This window comes from Eupeodes corollae, chromosome 2, assembly GCF_945859685.1.
Source record: "Eupeodes corollae chromosome 2, idEupCoro1.1, whole genome shotgun sequence".
In the NCBI taxonomy this organism is placed as follows: Eukaryota; Metazoa; Arthropoda; class Insecta; order Diptera; family Syrphidae; genus Eupeodes; species Eupeodes corollae.
The window spans coordinates 111784976-111807031 of NC_079148.1; the positions used below are offsets into that span (position 1 = coordinate 111784976).

General features: G+C 33.6%; 2 protein-coding genes across 3 annotated transcripts in view; both read left to right on the forward strand.

The window, feature by feature from the left end:
- The window catches only part of LOC129944338 (neurexin-4), a 55239-nt gene that overhangs the window by 20619 nt on the left and 12564 nt on the right, over positions 1-22056 (forward strand). For both annotated transcript variants that reach the window (XM_056053696.1, XM_056053697.1), the window contains exon 2: positions 2897-3013. In XM_056053696.1, coding sequence (XP_055909671.1) covers positions 2897-3013 — 117 coding nt within the window. The remainder of the gene's footprint in view (positions 1-2896; positions 3014-22056) is intronic.
- LOC129944339 (L-aminoadipate-semialdehyde dehydrogenase-phosphopantetheinyl transferase) lies at positions 10874-11981 on the forward strand. The gene has a single exon (XM_056053698.1). It carries the CDS (start codon positions 10989-10991, stop codon positions 11898-11900), a length of 912 nt encoding a protein of 303 aa, XP_055909673.1. The 5' UTR covers positions 10874-10988; the 3' UTR covers positions 11901-11981.

Here is a 22056-nt window from a genome sequence, read left to right on the forward strand (position 1 = left end):
TTTCAAATTCAGAACTTTACTTCACAAGCCTCTTCTTTAAGTTCATAGTACAAAAACTATTATCAAAATTATTGTCTACAAAACACTCCTCAGGCAAGCTACAAGTCCATCAGGTTTGACAAGAAACCCTTTTAAAGAATCATTAAATGAAGTGCCGACAGTAAATAAATCAAAGAATAATAAAGAACAGCTATCAGTTGAATGAAAATTTGATTTGTTTTTTGAATAAAGACAGCCGTATTTCTTATCCATTTCATTTCTGCACTTAATATTTTGTTGCGCCATTTAATTGTTTGATTTTATTTTTCTTCAATTTCACTGCTTGTGTTCAGCAATCAACTCGGTCTGCTCAGTTATTTTATTTTAAGCTCATCCCAACGAAACACGAATCACAAATTTGAAGCTCCGAGCGTTCAGAGATAAAAATAAAACACAATTTTGTATTTGACAGTTCAGGCTCTACTCTGAACTGAAAAACCTTATGGCTGAATCACAAACACGCTTCAGCTTCGGCTTGTCTACGTTACGGTGGGCCTGTTTCGAGGTTGCTTTGAATGACATTTCTGTTATTTCATCCCTCCAAAGAGCAAATATTTTGTTTGTTGACATTTTTTTACAGCTGTTGAGCTGTCAGACAAAGCAAACGTTCAGATAATTGAACTAGAGCTTCCGTTTGGAGTCACATTACGTTACATTACGTTATTTTCCTTACGATTGTCAAAAGAAACGTGAGGTCGAAGCTCCATTGTGACTCCAGGCGGCACAGAAACAGAAACATAAATAGAAATATAATTTCTAATTATATTTACCAAAAGTAATATACATATCCTACATATTAAATATAAATTTAAAAAAAATTGAATTATTCATTATAAGTTAAGTTCATACCAAAATGTAATTAAGAAAATATAAACAAAAATCACAAATGATATGTACATGTATATATACAAATGTAATATTAAAAACTAAGTCTGTATCTACTTCTTAAAATATTAATAAAATCTAAGAATGAAGATTTGTGGTGTCAGTTGAATCGTCCCTTGTGGAAGAATTTCTCTCTGGTCGGTTTGACTGATACTCCCCTTTTGTTTCCTAGTTTTAAGTTTTTATCTAGTTTTAAGTCCAATGTACAAAATGAATAAGTGCCTGAGCAACACTACTACCTTAAGTAACTCGCTTTTTAACACCAGTACAAAAAGAAACGTGTTTTAGTTCCTCTTTTTCATTATAATAGTATCTTAAGTTAAGCAAGACCAAGTCTAAGTCAGCTAAATATTTACTTTTATTTTCTTCTTAGTTTTAAGTTTACAAATGTATTAAATGTAAAAAAAAAGACTCAATAAATATAATTGAATTGAATTCGAAGCTCCATTGTGATAGCATGCATTGAATTCCTATGGTTGAACTCGTAAACGTCAGGTGAAGCCGAAGCTGAAGCGTGTTTGTGATTCAGCCATTATGTCTTCTGAACCTGCCCAATCACTTGCTCCAAAAAGCTACGATTGATGAGTGATTTTTTGACCTCGATCATTTCTTCAATGACAAACAATCCATTTGGTCAATTTTCCAATCGTAATTTAAATTTACCGATCAACGATTTAAAACATATTTCTTTAAAATCCTGACCACAGTCGAATTTTAATATAAAATAATAGGAAAAATGTTTTGACTTTTGGCTTTTGCTCACCTTCAGTCAATTTTGCAGAACAAGCTCACCGAAAAGTTGAAACATGGAGGAGCTATATGACTTATTATTGTATATTGTATCCCAAGAACCATAGAAACAAAACATAAATTTGTGTCAAATATTTTTTCAACGGAAAATTATTATATTTATTTTTGTCACGCGATGTTCTCATTCAACTCTTGTTGGAAACTTACCTACAATTGAAACAAAGATTAAAGTAAAAACTATGTTTTCCATACTTACAAACTTACCCCTTGATGTTTATAGTATAAAGACCCCATTACCAGTACCTAGATATGCAAAAATAATAAAAATAAACTTGAAAACCCACATGCAGGCAGAATTAGACTACAAGAGCTTAGACAACTTCATGTCTTGCTCCTATTGCTTACTTACAGTTCAAAGAAACTATCCGGATAAGTTTTTCCAAAGCGACGAAATGAAATAGTTGATATGGAAATACAGACATTATAACAAGCATGAGGTTCTTCCTTGGGGACAAAATGTCACTCACAACCACATTGTTTGGTTAATATTATTTACAACGAATAGCCGATACAAACGTTCCTATGTACTATATGGATATATACTTTTTTTTAAATTTAAACCACATACAAATGCACCCTTCTATTAACTTATGGTAAGTATTTATAGACTATGGTTCGTATTGGAAAAAATAAAATAAAATACCCAATGCGAATTCCTTTTATTTGCTTTGTTTAGTTTTCTCTATGAGTGCACTTCTATAGTCAATCTTGCTGCTTGAAGTAAGTTTCTAAGCTCATTAAATCTTGTAGATTTTGTTTTGTTCAATCTTGGCTTATATATTGTTTTTGTAGGTAGGCCTGCAAAGAATAAAGTAAAGAAAAGATTCTTGGTATATATGTATATGGTATTTTACCTATCGTGTGGTTTTTCAAGGAACTCTTTCACTTAAAAAAAAGCAAAAATACGAAGAAATAATTCGCACCGTTATTGTGTATAGTTCCACATAAATACTTACATGGTTTCCACTTGCACTCAACAACGACCCAAATATTAAACATGGTCTCTCTTGGTTCTGTGATTTATCTTTTGTCCTGGTTCTTACATTATTTTTCTTTGCTTCTTTGTTAATAATTTAATCATTTAAAAAAATCTTACACATGAGTAAATTGAGGTTTTAATTGTTTAATAATTGTTTGTTTTGTGTTTTTTTTTGTTTTTCAGATGCGTATAATGATTATTTTTCCGATTATGAATGTAACGCGCCGCTGATCGAAAAAGCCGTTCTAACAGCTACCTCTTCACTCCAGGATCGTGGTCCCAATAAAGCCAGATTAAACGGTAAGTTTTAGAAATGGAATTTTTGTTTCTTACTTTAAAGTCAGTTCTGTTTGATTTTGTGAGTTTGATTGTTGAATGTGTTAGAATGTTGAGATTTAAAAATAAAATAAAACTTGGCTTGTTCGAATGTTTTAAACGTAAACATCGGCGTTAGGCTGTTGTTAAATTTTAATTTTTTCTACTTTTTATACTATTGTGTGTTTGAGAGTTTTTTGCTTTTTGTTTTCTTATGAACTGGAACAAAAAATTATGTCTACCGACGATAATGCGATTTATAATAGAAAAATACAAACAAAACTTCAAAGTCTGCGGTCTCTTATTTTTCCTCAACAATTTAACGCTACTAAAAAATATAAATTCAATATTTTTCTTTATTTTTTTTTTCGAGTTTTCCATTAATAGAAATTTTTTAAAATCCGTAATTGTTTAAATGTTCGTTAAAGTTCACCAAATCATCCAAAAAATAGTCATATTTATTATAGATACGTATTTGTCTGTGTCAATAAGTCGTTAAACAACGATGTCTTGAATTCAAATTCCGTATTAGAACTGCACCCGATAGGTTTTTAATTTCAGATTTTCAAACGGTCTTTATAAAGGGTGATTTTTTAAAAGCTATAGGAATGTTTAAAAAAAAACATATAATATTCAGAAAAAAACATGAAATCTTTATTTAAATCCATAGTACTGTCCATATAAATTAACGTTTGAATATTATTCCATGCAAATGTTGTTCTTGACTGCGCCTCAAATGGTCCATCCGCTTAGTCCAATTTTGGGATACGCTTTTCAACATTTCGGCCGGTATCTCACGAATAAATGCGTCAATGTTGTCTTTCAATGCGTCAATTGAAGCGGGCTTGTCTGATATAGACATGAGCTTTAACATAGCCCCACAAAAAATAGTATAAGGGCGTTAAATCGCACGATCTAGGCGGCCAATTGACCGGTCCCGAACGTAAAATAAAATGTTCACCGAACTCGCCTCTCAATAAGTCCATTGTTGTGCATGCTGTGTGGCATGTGGCACCGTCTTGTTGAAACCACATGTCATGCTAGTCAAGCTCTTGCATTTTGGGCAAAAAAAAGTTGGATATCATCTCACGGTAGCGCTCACCATTCACAGTTAGGTTACGATTTGCATCATCTTTGAAGAAGTACGGTCCAATGATGCCAGCAGCCCAGAAACTGAACGAAATTGGATGCATTGGTAGCTCTTGCAATGCTTCTGGCTGATATTCACTCAAAAATCGACAATACTACTTGTTTACGTACCTGTGGAGCTTCGTCACTGAACCCAATTTTTCGATAAAAAAGTGAATCTTCGGTCAACTTTACAAGAGCCCACAAAAAATTGTACGTTGCAGTAGGGCGTTCGGCTTCAATTCTTGCACCAGCTGCATTTTGAAAGGCATCACACCTAAATCCTTCCGCAAAATTATCCACGTTGTTGCGTAACAGATGCCGAATTGCTGCGAACGGCGCGGCGGCCAATCGATAATTGATGGTCATCATTAACACTGGCCGATACAGCTGTGATATTTTCTTCGGTTCGAACTCTACGTAAGCGTATTGGTGGTTTAATGTCCAACACTGTAAATTTGGTGCGAAATTTGCAAGCGCTGTTCGTTTGTAAGACGATTCATGGTTAAATTATAGACCAAACTGAAGATGTTTGACAGTGAAACAAAACACGAAACATGCGTCAGCTGTTTGAAGTTTTGAAAGTCTTTCAACCGTGAGTGAAATAAAGGAACTTGGTGTGATTTTTGACTCTAAGTTTTCTTTTTCTGAACACATACATTTTATTATTTCAAAAGTTAATTCGTTGCTAGGTTTTTTAAAACGCAACACGGGGGTATTTAAAGATAGTTATACTCTGAAAACGATTTACATATCTTTAATATTACCCATACTGGAATACTGTTGTGTTATTTGGTCTCCTTTTTATCAGACAGGATCGAAAATATTCAAAGAAGATTTAAAATCTTTAAAAACCGTAGAGAAACCCTTGGGGTTCTTTTTATATTACATACTAAATGGTAAAATAAAATTTTCGGACTAACTACTTATGTCTTTTTATGTTCCCGAAAGACATCTAAGAAATAGGGACGTTCTCCTTTTGATTCACAGTACGAACTATGGACTTCATGAACCCATAACTCGTAATTTATCTCTTTTTAATTTAATTCATAGTGAAGTGGACTTTCAAATGAATATGGATATATTTAAGAGTATTGCTTTAAACTTTTTTAATGATGTATAATGATAAATTATAATTTAATTGTATTCAACAGATTATGTATCCATTAATGAATAAAAAAATAAATAAATAAACCAGTGTTCCCAAAAAGATAATAGCTAAAAAATCACCCTTTATTTATTTGTCAAACAGACTTGATAAAAAACTTTTTACTACAACTTACTTAAGGTGGCGCTACAGTCGTGTAAACTAGTGCCTCACCCAACAAACTTTTCCATCTAGTTCGGACCCTAGCTAAATGTCTCCAATTTCGCGCTCCTAGTTGGATGAAGTCACTTGTTCCACTTGTGCACGCCACCTGATCCGCGGTCTTCGTCTACTGCGCTGTCCTGTAGGTATGGATTAGAAGACACTACGGGCCGGAGCATTGGTTTCCATGCCCTCTACATGACCCAGCGATCTCAGTTGTCGCAATTTTACCCTTCCGGCTAAGTCTACGTCATTGCACAGCCCGTACAGCTCGTTGCTCCATCTTCTCCTCCACTCAGCTTCTATGCTTACAGGACCGTAGATCACACGAAGAACTTTGCTTTCGAAACGACCCAAAGGTGTTTTTATCCGCTTTTGTCATAGTCATTCTTCTATATAAAAGAACGGGAATGATGAGGGTCTTATATAGCTACACTTTGGTCACTCGAGAGAGGGCTTTGCTACTCAATTGCTTTCTAAGCCCAAAGAAACAGCGGTTAGCAAGGATAATCCTTCGTTTGATCTCAGCGCTGTTGTAGTTTAGTTCATAGCGGAGCCCAGGTAGACGAAGTCCATTACTACCTTAAAGTTACGTCTGTCGATGGTCAAGTTTTGACCGAGACGTGTCTTCCTAGTATGTCCTTTCTTCATTAACCGTTAACCCCAATTTTGGCGCCCCATTGATATAACGCGGAGTTCTATCACTTATTTCAATGTCATTAGCATATGCTAGTAATTGGACAGACTTTTAAAAGATAGTGTTGACGCAGGAGCTCTGTACTATTATTTCAAGGACGATGTTAAAGAAATCGCATGACAGCGCATCACCTTGTCTAAAGCCTTTTTACTATAAACAACATTAAAATATAGTTTTCTACTATTTTCGTTTGTACGAGGGTTGCTACTTATATTTCTGGCCTAATAATGAAAAAAATAAAGAATTTCGATTAAAATTGGTTTTATTGTTTTTTCAAAATATTCTCCATGAATAGCAATATACCATTCAGAATTGACCGACTTGCGTTGCTCTAACGGTACTGTCGCCACGTGAAGAAACAGGCAACCATTTCCTTCGATGTGCTTCTTCCGCTAACAACTTTTGTTGGATTTGGCTCATCTTGGAAGACCCATACAGTCGATTGCTGTTTTGTTTCGGGCTAATACGTATAGATCCATGATTCGTCACCTGTGTATATTATTATACACAGCCTTTGATGCACCTTGACCTTATTTGTTTTACCATTTCCTTGCACCAATCGACACGAGCCTTCTTTTGAGCGTTTGTCAGATTATGCGGGATCCAACTCGAACTAATCTTTTTCACGGCCAAATGTTCATGTAATATCTTATTGATTCTAGCCATACTAAAGCCCAAAGATGACTCTATCTTAAGATATGTAACATGTCGATCATGCACAGCATCGATATTTTATGGCACAACAACCGATTTTGGACGACCTTCACGGAATTCATCCTGGAGCGAACGACGCCCATAATTGAATTCGTTATACCAGTTTTTTACAGTTCTATAGGATGGTGTTTTATAGCTTTATAAAGAATTAAGTTCATCCCTGCACTCTTGTCTTGATAATCCACGTCGAAAGTTATGAAAAATAATCGCACAAAAATGTTCACGAGTAAATCCGAGATGCATTTTTCAAGTAACTGTCAACAACACAAATCGCACTTAAATAAAACATGTTCTGTAGAAGGTTATGGTTAAAAATGTCAAACTTTCCTTTAAAAATGAAAGAAATATATGTAGCAACCTTCTTCTTCAAAATATTAACGAATTATTACAAACGTCTTTCTAAATTTTATGGTTTTATTTTATTAATACTTTTTTGTTCGCATTTTCAAATTTTATTTTATTCAAAATTATAATTAAGTGCTATTAAAATGATCCCCCACACTAAAAAAAACCATTGATTTATTTTAATTTTATTTAAACCACACATCACACATTATGATGGGTATGAAAATACTCGAACTTAGTGTGCACCCAATTTAACGTGCCATATTGATGATGATTTTATTTATGGCATTGGCTAGAGGTGTGAAGTAATAAGTAGATATGTAGATTGTAGATGGTGGCTGACTTGCGACTTGAGTGCATTGTACATTTAATGTATATTTTTCCTTCAAATGAAGAATGGAAAAAGGCACTTTTCAAATTTAAATATTTCACTTTGAATGTGGCAGTCGAAATTTGAAAAAATATTAATAATTTCCTTTTTTTCTCAATAAAACTTGAAATTTTGAACTGCGGCGTATTTTTAAAACAATGGAATTAAAATAAAATACAAGAGAAAATAAAAATAGAATAAGTTATTGAAATCTATTTTTTTTATTGAACTTAAAAACAAATGTATGTTGATAAGAAGAATAATGCCATTGTTAATTCATAAGAGACAAATCTTTCAGCTGAATTAAAGCAATAATTTCATAATGTTTAAAACTTGTTCGTGATTATATCATGATCCAATTTTTAGCTTCCTCCCTTTTATTTATGTAGTTTTAAAACCATAAGTATTCATATGGACATTGATACATATCCAAATAGTTTTTGCGTTCTTCAAGTTCTCAGTATTACGCGGGGTTTAAATAAAGGGTGGGAGTCAAAATATTTTGTATCTTAGTGCAAATGAAACAAGATTGTTTCGTTCGATCTCAAAAATATATCAAGTAAATTAGTGTCAAAGCACAAGCTCTTAAAAACTGCTTTCAGCTGTTTACAAAAAGCAGACAAATATTGAGATTTCGAGGTGCAAAAATTATTGTAAAACAAAATTTCAATGGAAAATTTTAATAAATCACTGGATTTTTACTAAATATACAAATTTGAACCATAATTCGATCAGCTGTTCTGTCAGACACCCCCATTTACTGGAAATTCTTGGAAACCTTTGGATTCCTTTTTACCAGCTGTTTTCGATCAGCTGTTCTTTTACACTTAAAGCACTAACAAAAAGCTATCCGCATACTCTATCTGTCTAAGATTGAACGCATTTAATATAATAATCCTGTTTTTTAAATTTCATAATCCTGTTTTATATTTTAGCTGACGGAAAAAGTATTCCTAAAAGTTTTTTTTTTAATGCAAATCTCCCAAAATAATGTTTTTTTTCTTTTGTGAAGTAGATTGTAAATCAAATTTAATATTCAAAGCTAAAAATAACACAGTCATATTTGTCTATTCGAATTTTTATTCCATTATAATGTTTGGGCTTTGCCATTAAGTTTGAAAAAATTATTAAAATGCTCGCTTTGGGAACATTATGTATATTTTTGTTCGCATTTTTCTGGGGAGCTATCAAACTTTTTACAAGTTTGTAATAGTACAAACAAAAACAAAATTATTGTCGTTTCTTGTCGGTTTCGAATAAAGCTTTTAAGAAGGGAGGTATTTGGCAGTCTGAAATCAATAAACGGGTTTATTTGGTAGATTTTCGAGTAATTCAAATAAGAACTTTTAGTGTAAATAAAATCATTAGTGTGGTTCCAAGATCTTCCAATAAAAACATAAGCACCGGAAAAAAAGAAAGAACATTTAAAAAACAAGACAAAAGTTGTTAGACAAACCTTGATTTGCGATCGAATCGCTAATAGTCCGATAAAACAAAACTCGGCCAAGGGACATATTTCGTCAGTTTCAGCTTCAGGAAACACTAACGAAAAGGCTTTGATTAAGAACATCTGGACAATTTCGGTTATTTATACTTAATGCCTTGAATTCCGTTACTATCATATACCAGATGTTATTATTTGTTATTCCGTATTTAAATATTGTCTTCTTTAAAATTCCATCAATGATTTTTGTAAATTTAAAACTACATACATTCATCTTTGTCATTCAAAAACTAATAACTTTAACTAATCATGTTAATTTTTTTTAAGATGTAATACATTATGTATTTATTTCTGAATAGACCACAAGAGCAAATAGTTTTCAAAACGATTTATTAAATACGACTTTTGTAGGGCAGTAAACCTTTTTTTATTAATAAAGCAAAGTTAGTCCGCTAACTACAAAATCTGTATCTCAGCAAACAGGTGCAGTTGAATATATTTATTAGGTGCTATCCAGTTCACGGGCAAGCTAATTAGTGTTCTTAGCTAACTTTTAGTAAAATGGCAGGAAACAAATACTCTAACGAAATAAAAGTGGAATGAGTCAAATTAAAATATTGAAAAAATATTCCATTCCAAAATCAGTGGTTTGCCGATTAGTAAAATTTTACAAATCCAAAAAGTTATTCCAAAGGGTTCATCGAGATGGCAGACCAAGAAAAATAACAAAACGAGATGATAAAATCAATTAAAAAAGACACTTATTGCATCTTGAGAAATAAGAACCCAATTCGACTTAAACGTAAGCGAGAGAATAATTCGGAGACAAGCTGTTGGTGGTGGATTCAAATTTTTTAAAGCTGTAAAAAAACCTCATATTTGAACCACAAATAAGCTTGCGAGATTCAAATTTGCTCATGACCACATCAACTGGACCGTTAGAAAATAGAGGAACGTACTCTTTTCGGACGAGGCTAAATAAAATTTCAAGGGTTCTTATGTTTTCCGCCGCGTTTGTAGACCAGCTAAAAATGCACTAAATCCACGTTACATTAAGCTAGTGTGAAATACGGAGGAGGTAAGGTAATAGTTTAACGTTTTATGTACCGTGATATTTTGCAAAACGTATAGCTGCCACACGCTTTGCATATTTAGATCAAAATCACACGTCCAATACGGTTAAAATGCGGTTTCAAGAAAACCAGATTATTACAATGGCCAGCACAGGACCCAGATCTCCACCCCATAGAAAATCTATAGGAAATATTGTAGATCAACGAATTGTAAGGATTAATTGCAAAAATACAAATTTATTTGCTTGATCAAATTAAAATGGCTTGGAAAAGTATCACAAACATCATAATAACAATTTATTTGACTCCATGATGCCTCAAAGATGTGCTGAAGTGATTAAAAACAAGGGGTTTGCTAAAAAATACTAGCAATATTTTAATAAGTCTAAACAAAAAATAAATGTATTTTTAAAAGTTGCTTTTGCTTTGACCAGCCTAATATTGAACGAATTGTACTAATTGTTCTATTTTTATTAAAAACAAAAATATGGGACAGTTGAATACTAAATTTGTTTTTTAATTTCTTAATAATCGAGGCAATAAAAGTTGCTTTTTTCTTGGCCAACACTGTACCAAAGCATTTTTCATTATATACCAGCACCTTGCCGACAGTTAAAACTCCACCTTTGTGTCATATCAAATTTGTATTAAACAGTGCTTTTTTAGTACTAAAGTACCTACCTGAAATGACTTCACTGCCTATGAAAATCTACTACAATTTCACAAAATGTTTTTGGCACCACCAACATTTCGCTTGTCACAGAATATGACATACATTGTTGAACTGTCACTATTTTGTTTTGTTATAAATCGACGAGCAGAGAACAAAGTATAAAATAATACAATTTCTTATAATTTATTCATATTAAATTCTTAAGAAATGAGTGTAAAATATTTGTACTATCGTTGGGCAGTAGATTTAAAAAACTTTACACCATCTCTAAGTCAACTCACTTCAGCATGTTCGTTCGTACAAGCAGAAGAAAAAACACGACTCATGAAGTTCCATTTTATTGATGATTTTCTATCATCTCTCGTCGGTCGTTTGTTAATGAGGAAATTCATCAGTGAAACCACAAACCTTAGATATAATGAAATAATATTCGACCGTGATGTTCGAGGGAAACCCTATCTCAAGTTTCCGAACGTAGGTTTACCTCCAATCAGCTTCAACGTCTCCCATCACGGCACTATGGTTGTTTTGGCTGGTGTGACGGTGGATGTCAATAACGCAAATGATTCCCAACATACACTCAAGAAACCAGACTTTGCAGTAGGTATTGATGTGATGAAAATTGAATACACTGGCGGCCAGACGCTCTCGAATTTCTTTCGTATAATGACGAGGAACTTCTCAGACAGCGAATGGCGCTACATTAAGCAAGACGAGAACACAGAGCAAGACAGTTTGAAAGCGTTCATACGACACTGGTGTCTGAAGGAGAGCTATGTGAAGAACATTGGCGTTGGCCTCACCGTTGATTTGCAAAAAATTAGTTTTTCTATTCAGGATGACTTGGAAACAGATAAGATCGTCACAAGTACTGGACTATGTGTAAATGGGTTTCCAGCCAGAAAGTGGGTTTTCGAAGAACACATGCTCGATAAGGATTATTGTGTTTCAATTTCTTTTAGAAATTGTTCCCCCAGTGAGAAGGGAGAGTTTAAATTCTTCAGTTTCGATGAATTGCTGTTGGGTAGTGGTGTGGACACAGGTGCGCCTGCGACGGAGGAATCTGAAGAATACTCTCGCAATGTTCTGCAGAAGGAACGGAAGCAATTGAGGTCATAGCAGTGACTTCTTTTCTTTCTCGTAATTTAAGTAAACTAGTTGTTTGTAATAGAAAAATAAGAATAAAACTTTTTAACTAAACCCGTTCCTGTGTTGAAGTAAATATTCTCCATGTACATGCATAGCTCGGTGCTATGTCGACAGTCCTTAAATTAATTTACTAAGGAAATAAATAGCTTTTCTCGATTGAAATTTATTATTCTACTTGTCGTCTGTCTCTCGAAGGAGTTGTAGTCTTTTTTTTGTGTCCTAGTTCTTCAATCGGATAACGTTGAGTTAATGGGCATTTTATTACCAGCACTACGCCTGTGGTATGCTTGAGTATGAGTCGTAAATTATAATACATCGCAAAATAGCAACTGTCTGCCTATAAGTCTAGTCTAGTTAACTACCTACATATAATTATATGTCTGCAGTCAGACTCGAGTTTAGAGAGAATCAATTTTTGGGAATATTTTGTTGATTTTCTTTTGGTTTATACGTACCGGCTGATGAGTGGTACCAAAATGTTTGGAACGATGCATGTTTTAGGGGAATATATAAATACTAATGAATACAATATTCTTGTGTTTTTTTTTGTTTTCGGCTGATATGAAATGAGGATTGTGGTTTACCGATATTAAAAGAAGTTTGGAGGAGGTTTAAGGAAGCAATTTTAAAAGTTCCTGCAAACGAAGCACTGTGTATACATTTCGGGATTTTGTTAGGCTTTTAGTTATGTTTTAAATGATTGCTTTTATCAGATCTGATAATATGTGGTCTTTATTTATTTTCATATTTTATTGAATTGATACATTTTGTTTAAGACTTCATTAGTTGCAGAAGCCAATAAAATATGTTTAGTTCTTTGGTCCTTGTAATGAAATATTGAATTTGAAAATGCTTGTTCGATTAAAAAATATCTACAATTTATATTTTTTGTGTAGTTAAAATTTAAAATACAAGGTAGTAGACGGCAGACGGATGAATTTCGATAAAAAAATAGAGCTTTTTTGCAGAAGATTGTACTTATGATTATATTCAAATAGTTAGATAGAGTGAGCTTTTTTCAGAATTAAGATATTAATAAAAGTAACATTTCAATATAAATTTTATAATTCAGTTAACATTTTTTGTATTTGAAACGATTTTATTAATTATATTATTTAAAAAGAAATATTTTGATTGCTTTTTTCTTGTTTTGTAATTTTGTATTTGTTTAATTTCTTGAGGCATTGAATTTATGATTGTTGGGGCAACGTATGCCAACTGTTCCTTTCCATATGTGTTGTAGTGCCGTGGTATGTGAAGTACACCCTGTGCGCTTTGTCTGGTGTTAAGGTGATGTTGAATCGGCGAATAAAGCGGTTGTTGCCATGATATTCTAGTATTGTGGTCATCTTGAAAATTTGCTCGACTTTAAGAACTCATAATTAAAAAAAAACAGACCCTGTCTGTTATTTTGTTCTATTATTCTTAGAGCTGAATTTTGAAGTTTTTGAAGCTTCTTGATGTGTGTTGGTGCTGCGTTTCCCCAAGCGAGTATGCCATATCTCAGCATTGACTCTACCAGTGCGTAATAAACTTCCTCAGAACATCCTCAGTAGCATGGTACTTTAAATGCGAAAGTGCGTAGAGACTCTTCTTCAGATCAGTACGTAGCTTGTCTATATGTTTGTCCCAAAGGAAATGGCAATCAATAGCAACTCCAAGATATCTATAGAGTTCAAAAACTTCAATGCATGTTGTGGGCGTGATTGGACTGAGATCATTCCAGAAATATATTTGTTTGTCGGTTTTTTTTTAACATGTGGACTTCGGATATGCATAAGTTTTGTCTTAGAAGCATTTATTACCATTCCGTTATCGTGACTCCATCGAACAGCAGCATCGAATTAGTTTTGCATTATCATTGTGGCCGATTCCAGAGACCTATCGCGAACAACAATTGCAGTGTAATAAAAAAAGCAAACGGGATACTTGATGAGTATTTGTGGGTATGGATGTTTTCAAATTACATTCATGTGTATTATATTTGCTGTTTGTGATGAGAAAAACCCAGCAAACTTTTTCGCTAATGATTTAAATTCTGTTTTAAAGTTTTGTGTTAATGTATCATCAATACTTAATTTTTTGAGTTCTGATATTATCCATGGGTTGTTTTTCCTTGTTTTTGAAATTCTTGTAGTGACTGTTGATTTCATGTATATATCTTTGAGTTTAGAAGCGAAAGCATTATACATTGTTTCAGCATTTTCCTCTTTTAAAAGAGAAATCCAAATAAGTTGGTTTAATTTATAATTGTTTATGTGAGTATTAATAATAATCTGTATAATCTGTTTTTCAGCGTGTCTTTCAGGTTTAATGTATTAGTGATAATGTTGGGTAGTGGTCTGTAGTTTCGTTTTCAATTACCACAGTGTAAATTGCTTTATCTATTTTACTAACTAAGATGTGATCAATCAAGGACTTAGTTCTATTTCGTGGATCAATTCTCGTGCACTTTGTTATGACGTTCAAAAGTCTCGACGATGATAGCATCTCCAAATAATCTTTTTCATAGCTAATATTTAATTTAGATTTTTTACCATCAGTATTTATATCACCCATAACAATATATTCTTCATTTCTTTTAAATCATTACAAAGTTCTTCAATAAATGACTTTACTCAAACCAGGAGGTCTATGAACTGGATTTCGTGAATTATATTATTACGAGTAAACATTATAATTCCACCTCCTCTTTTTTTACTACTCCGATTTAATGTTTCTATTTGAAATCCATCAAAAAAACCATTCTCTTCATCTTTAATATTTGTTTCTACCAAAATAATAACATCTAATTCATTTAAAAAGTAGTTGATATTTAAGCAGAAAGTACTCCAATGTAGACGCATCGATCTTATATTGGAACATATATAGCAACGTGTTTTATTTTTTTAATTCATTTACATCAATGCCGCTTCCGCTTCAAGAAACCTAAAAGTGAATTACCTTTCGATACCATGTAATCAACATGGGATCTAAAGTCAATCTTTGAATCAAAGTCACCCCAAGATCATTTACTTCAATTACTCTCAAAAGACTAACACCATAGAATTTATATTCAAAGTCAATAAGGGATGAAGACTTAGGTACACTAAAATTTTACAATTCGAGTAATTTAGCTGAAGATGATTGTAGTTGCACCAATTTAGAAAATTATTTATATCGAATTGCATTACTAAGCAATCTTCAAGTGAAGATGTTCCTGTGAAAACTTTCACATCATCGGCGTGCATCAAGCAGTTACAAAATTTAAAAACAGAAGGTAAATCATTAATAAAGATTATAAAAAGAAGTGGACCCAAATGACTGCCTTGTGGAAGACCCGACACCAGGTCTATAAGATTTGAAACACAATCATCTATTTTAACAGCTTGTTTTCTATCAGAAAGGTATAAATCTAAAAACTGTAAAAATGAAGCATTCAATCCTAATGTCTTAAGCTTTTGTAGGAGAAGACCATGATGGAAGCGGTCAAAGGCTTTAACAAAATCAGAATACAGGACATCAACTTGTCTACCCTCAACTTGATTATAACAATAATTTGCAAATAGACTTAAATTAGTACACGTTAATCTACTCTTTACAAAACCATGTTGTTTTTGAGACAAGAAATTCTTGAGAGCAAAATAAAGTTTGAAAGAATCGAGCAAATAGGTCACATGAGGACTGAATATCATTAGATGTAAGGTCATCGTATTCCATACATAGAGGAAAAGGTGAACAATTTCTTTAAGAGTTCAGAAATATCCAAAAAGATTTCAAATTATGTTTTATATTTGATTCAGTATTTATAATATAATGTCTGTACAAAAACTTGTTGAGAAAGTCAAATTCTTTTCTTAACTGAAAAAATACTGCACGATCTTCCGAAGAATTTGTTACTTTATAACGCTTAAATGCCTTATTTTTACCATTCTCTAAATTGTGTATCCTTTTGTCAAACCATGGAAGCTTAAACGGTAGGTAGGAAGGTAGAAACAAATTCAATAGCTTCATTAACAATACTTTTTAAACTTGTAAACATATCAAGTAGAGACTTGCCTTCCAATAAATCCTTCCAGTTGATAGTATTATAAAAATTATTTAATGCCGTGAAATCTGCCTTTGTAAAATTATTTTTTTTTGTTTTTTTGAGAATGGCAGAAGCATAATTATAATTTTCAAAAGAGAGAGAAATAGCTTTATGATGAGTAGAGTTATTTAAAAGATAAAAATCAGAAATTTTTAAAGAATTCTTTTAATCATTGTTAATAAAAACTAAATCCAACATTCTATTGAAACTGTTCTTAACTTTATTAATTTGAAACAGTCCCATAGATAAAAGGAATGAACTACTAAGATTTCTACATCTTTATTCGCACTGAAAGGTATTAAAATATGATCTTCCATGAAGCACCAGTCGATATCACCAATGTTGAAATCGCCAAGTAAACAAGGAAATTGGTTATGTGTTAATTCACTTACTATTGCTAAAAAAGTAAGGCTGTAAAATGTTCTTTTTACAAATTCTTTCCAATTAATTTTCATTTAATTTTTAACCAAATAAATCATATAAACATTTTCTCTACAATCAAATTCGCTGCAGAATTATAATCAATTTGTTAAGCGTGCCAACAATTTGTGTCATGCCACATCAAGTGGAACAAATGCGACCACTCGTCTCTTTTCTGAACAATAGGTATAAATAAACAACTATAAAATGTGTGTCCCTATTTCTTTTTTTTTGCTTGAAACCGCCCCCGCCTTTTTATACTGTCATCAATAAAATTACCCTAGACGGCCTTCACTTTTAAAGTTGAATTGAAAAAGAAATCCATTTAAAATTCACCCATACCATAACAAAGTAACAAAAGCTGTATGTTAAACATCCATAAACCTTTGAATTGCAACAATTTCCATTAATTGCCACTTTCATTCATGAATAGGTTACCCACCGTTCAAATTTTATATACCTACATATATTTTGTACATATTACTAACATCAGGTCTTTATTTTTAAATCGTTTTCGAACTGATTGATGGAAGTTCCTAGTTTGTACCCTTGTTTACAAAGAATTGCCTATCCCTTGGTATAAAGACCAAACAAAGTAAGATTTTATCGTCATTGAGGGGTGTCAGAATTAAAAGACTGCTCTAGAGTAAAATCTAAAATGTAACGACAAACACCCCAGCCAAACACGATCTTAAGTGCATAGGTTCCCTCTTTGCTTTTTCCTATGCGAACTGCATTGTTGGATTATAATATGCTTTCGAAAAGGGTGAGAAATTTCAATCATTCAAAGCCGCCATCGAAAGCGATCACATTGCAAAATAAGATTTAGAGCATCAGAGGGAAAGTTGATCAAGCGCAAATATAATATAGTTTTAATAATGAAACTCGACCAGACAGAAAATATTTTTTGTTTACTTTTTTTTTTATTTGGTTTAACTATGGAAAGACCCTTGATGTCAAAGAGGTTTTAACGATTGTACTGCAGAAGGGGATAACCTTTCATGGTTCTTAAATGTGGTGTTTGAATTGAATTCGGAATCGCATGATCGCTGGCAGGTGTGACATTGAAAAAAAGTAATAATTCGCCTATAAATTTCTTTTAAAGTAATGCATACCCTTCAGTCTTGAAACAATAAAATTTGTGCATATTCTTGCAGGAAACGCAGTTCCGCTTCATTTGGATAAAGAGAAATTATTCCAAAAACGCAGTTTCGTGGTTGAATGAATATCGCATAAATACATTTTTCAAAACTGTTATTTTTATAGATGAAATATAAAACGTGCTTTTTTCAGCCTTAAGAATAATGAAATAATATTAATAGAATTTATTGCTTTACTTCAATTGGAATTGAATATTATATGGGTTCATATATTTGGGTTAAAATCAAAGAATTTGGAATGAATCCAAAATGTTGTCAGTGTCATGTTTTTCACTGCTGCTGCGGTATGATCTATAAAGTATGTAGGTCTATTGAAGTAATACGCTAAGTGTGTTTGAACTTTGATTAATATTTAAAATGAAATAAGCAATATGGTAAACATAATTCTCCTTTTGAGCAAATTCTAAAGAAGCACATACATACGTACAATATTGCTTTTTTATAATGAATTTGTATATATTCCAGAGATGAGTAATAGTTTAGTATTAAACTTTATTTACAGTAAAAAGCTTATATGTATCAAACTATGCTATAATTTATATAGACAAAGGATAGAGGCTTTAGACAGACTATGGTAGCCCGCGTAGGTCTTCTTTTATGTTGTCATAGTTTGGTGCTAATCAACCCTAGGCATTTTGAAGACACTACTTAAAATTCAAACACAGCTACCCAGCTAGATTGGAGAGAATTTAGGCGCGTTTGCTGATACTCTTCTTAAATATATGCCATAACTAAGTACAGCTTAAATTCTTAGTATAACATAAATTATTTTTGGTAGCCAGAAATTTTTTATGTTTCACTTTACTAAGTTACACATAAAATAAAACGTAGCTAACTTCGTTTTTATGTAAAATGTCAACAAATAAAAATCAAATTGTGTAAAAATATGTGCAATTTTTCATAAACGGTAAATGTATGAAAAGATTGTTAAACGTTTTGCGTTTGTTCAAAATTAATTAATAATGGCTGAAAAGAAATTGCAATTTTTCTCTCATAGAAAACCAAACACTTTTAGAATGTGCTTTTCAAGAAAAAAACAATAATTTTAAATAAAAAAACAGATGGAGTTACGTTGAAGGAAAAAGAAACAGCTTGGGAGAGAATAACATCGAATTTTAATTCCCATTCGAATTCAGCATGCTGCATGACCGTTGAAACACTCGAAAAATTTTACCAAGGATATGAAACAGAAATAAGAAGGGCAGCCGATGATGATGTAGATGAAATTTTAATATATTACCTAAACAGCTTTGCAATTCCTGTGGCAACTTTTGAAACAGTTGAAACATGCATCCCTCTAAAATCAGCAATACTTAAAAGATGATTGCCTGTAGCAAAGAATTGTAGAGCTACCAATAGCTGGTTTATGGGTGCAATTGAATTATTTCTAGAAGACGGAAAGTTTTTTTTAACGATTTGTTATAAAAGTCATGTATCAAACCTGTTATAAGGCCGTTCTAGATACTTCCCGATTTGTTCTAATACATGGCTAGTCATCTTTTTAGTCAAACGAAATCTTTTGTAGAAGGCCAAAAACGTACTCAATCCTATCGTAAACCTGTCGGGGGACACCAACTTCAATCAATTCAAGATCCTCCACATCATCTTCCAGCAAATCGGCCAATTGAAAGTTCATTTTATTATTTTATTTTAGTTTGAACAAATAACTAAATTTTTGGTACAACAATTTACTGAAATGTCATCACACAGCATAATCTCCTAAGTGAGACTTAAGGTGTTATGTCCTACTATTTCTTCCCCATAAAATAAGTTTCACTTAAGTCCATTTATGTCAAAATTGGAGTTCTGGAACTTAAATAGTTATGAGTCGCATCAGCAAACGGGTATTAAGACAGACCATCGTTTTTGGACAAGTCAATTGTGTATTTACTGATTTTAGTAAAGCTTTTGACAAGTTGTATCATAATACATTAATTTTAAAATTAAACAACCAAGGTTTTAATATCAACTTCTTAAATTGGATGTCATTGTAATAAAAAAATAGAATTTATAGTGTTATATTTCGTAATGAGTACTCGGATCAATTTGTTGAAAATTCTGGCGTCCCTGAGGGAAGCCATTTAGGTCCAGTTTTATTTATTTTATTTATAAATGACTTGGTTTTGATCATACAAAATTCGTCCGCCCCATGCTGGTGACATTTATCTTTTTAAAAGTATAAAATCAACGTCTGACTGTTTACACTTGCAAGAAGACTTGATATTATTAAGAGAATGGTGCAATAAAAATCATCTCGTTTTGAATGTTGACAAGTGTAAATCATGAGTTTTACACGCAAACAAGTTCCCTTTGATTTAATTAAACGTTTGATACTTGTTACTTAGTAATTGAACAGACTTGTGAAATATAGTGCCTCTAGTGTTGGCGTGTGAGCTCTGCACTATTCTTTCAAGCGTTTTTGGTGTTCTTGGGTTTTTCCAGGTCCTGCTCTAAAACCACACTGATAAGGATTTATCAGGATGATAGGCACACATTACGGCAGAGAAGATTTTATAGGCGATGTTAAGTAGACTGATTCCTCTATAGTTGCAGCGGCTTAATTAGACTTCAGCTTAGATATGGCGATCTTTACTTCGTCTAAGTCGGGAGGACGGGATTGTTGGCTTTAGTCGTCTATGTTGAATGGATCATCCTGTCTGACAGCGGAATTCGGTTCTTCGTCGCCGTTATACAGTCTGCAGAAGTGGGCCTTCCATATCCTTAGCATTGACTGCGGTTCCACTATGATGTTGCCACTTTCGTCTTTGCAGCCTTCGCTTCTAGGTTTATGTACCTGTGAATTTCGTTTCACCTGTTCATAAAACTTTCGAACTTCATTCCTGCTTTTAACCCTTCTTATGCAATATCTTTTCCTTTCTGAGAAGTCGATGTTCCTCTCGCCTCTTCTGCTCATAGAGCTCATGAGTAGCTCTCGTCCTTTTATGCAGCGCCGCTTTGCGTGCCTGTTGTTGGGCTGCATTTGTCTGCCGACATTCGACATCAAACCAGGGGCTCCTTGTTGGTGGTTTCTTGAAACCCAGCACATGAGAGGCGTCTTCTCTGATTACATCTTGGTAATGTTGCCACTGGTTTTCGATACATTGTGTTGGCGGCAGAGAACTTCGAGAGAGTTTACTTGTAACTCGGTCAGAAAAGGATTTGGCGATCTCTTGTAATTGTAGCCGTTCGACGTTGTACCTTCTTCCAGCACTTCCCTGTTTTGCCTTGGATCTGGAAACCCGAAGTGCTACCTTGGCTACAACGAGGTAGTGGTCCGAGTCGATGTTAGCTCCTCGGAAAGTTCGTACATCCATGATGCTGGAAGCGTGTCTGGCGTCGATCGCAATATGGTCAATCTGGTTGGCAGTAGATTGATCTGGAAAACTCCAAGTTCCTTTGTGGATGTTGAGGTGTGAATAACGCGTTCTGGCTACCATGACGTTTCGCCCCGCAGCAAAATCTATGAGCCTGAATCCGTTGTCAGAAGTGTTGTCGTACAAGCTGTTCTTCCCGATTATTCCACCAAAGATGTTTTCCCTTTCTAGCTTGGCATTAAAATCGCCCAGGACTATTTTAATATCGTAGCTAGGTCACTGCTTTTAGGGCTTTTGTATAGCAGCTCGAAGAACATATCTTTGGTGTTGTCGTCTTTCTCTTCTGTGGGGGCGTGCGTGCATATCAGGCTAATGTTGCCGAACTTATGGTCATGAGGCGCTCATTTATGCACCTATAGCTCAAAAGTTCTTGCCTAAGTCTTGCTCCAATGACGAAGCCGCATCCAAATAAGCGCTGTTGGTTTTCGTGGTAGCAGTCACCATAGTAAATATCGCAGTTTTTCATATTCTTTTTGCCCGGCCCATCCTATCGTATTTCCTGGATGGCGGTGATGTCTGCTTTATAGCGGTCTAGGGCTTCCGCTAATTCTTCGGCCGCACGTGGTCTGTTAAGGGACCTAACATTCCACGTGCATATCCGAAGTTCGTTGTTCTTAATTCGTTTGCGTTGGTTGTCAACAGTAAATCCGTCCGTATCCGAGGCTTGTTGGTGTTTTTTGAGCAAAACCTATGGACGCTTGTGTCCTCTTGAATGCACATGTCTATCATTTGAATATCAGTTGGGATTATTATTGAGTCAATATCATATCCATCAGCTGTAAGTCAGTTAAATTTTAGTTTAAGTCGTACAAGAACAAGCTGTAGTCTTGTGCGATAAATTTAGTAGATCAAACTGTGGTGCAAATCGCCGACTTCTTTTCGATTCCGGATGGTATCTTATCGGCTTCGGAGGCTTTGTTGGGTTTTAGATAGTTTATGCAGCTTTTTTAACCCTTCAGTGAGATGACCGTTTATTAATTCATTGAAGTGCACTTCCCATCGCTACAGTATGTCTTCAGGAATGGTTATCAGATCTCCCTTTTACGGAGTGTAAGCTTCATGTTTGGTGTGGATTAGTAATTTATAGACCCTTATGTGGATCT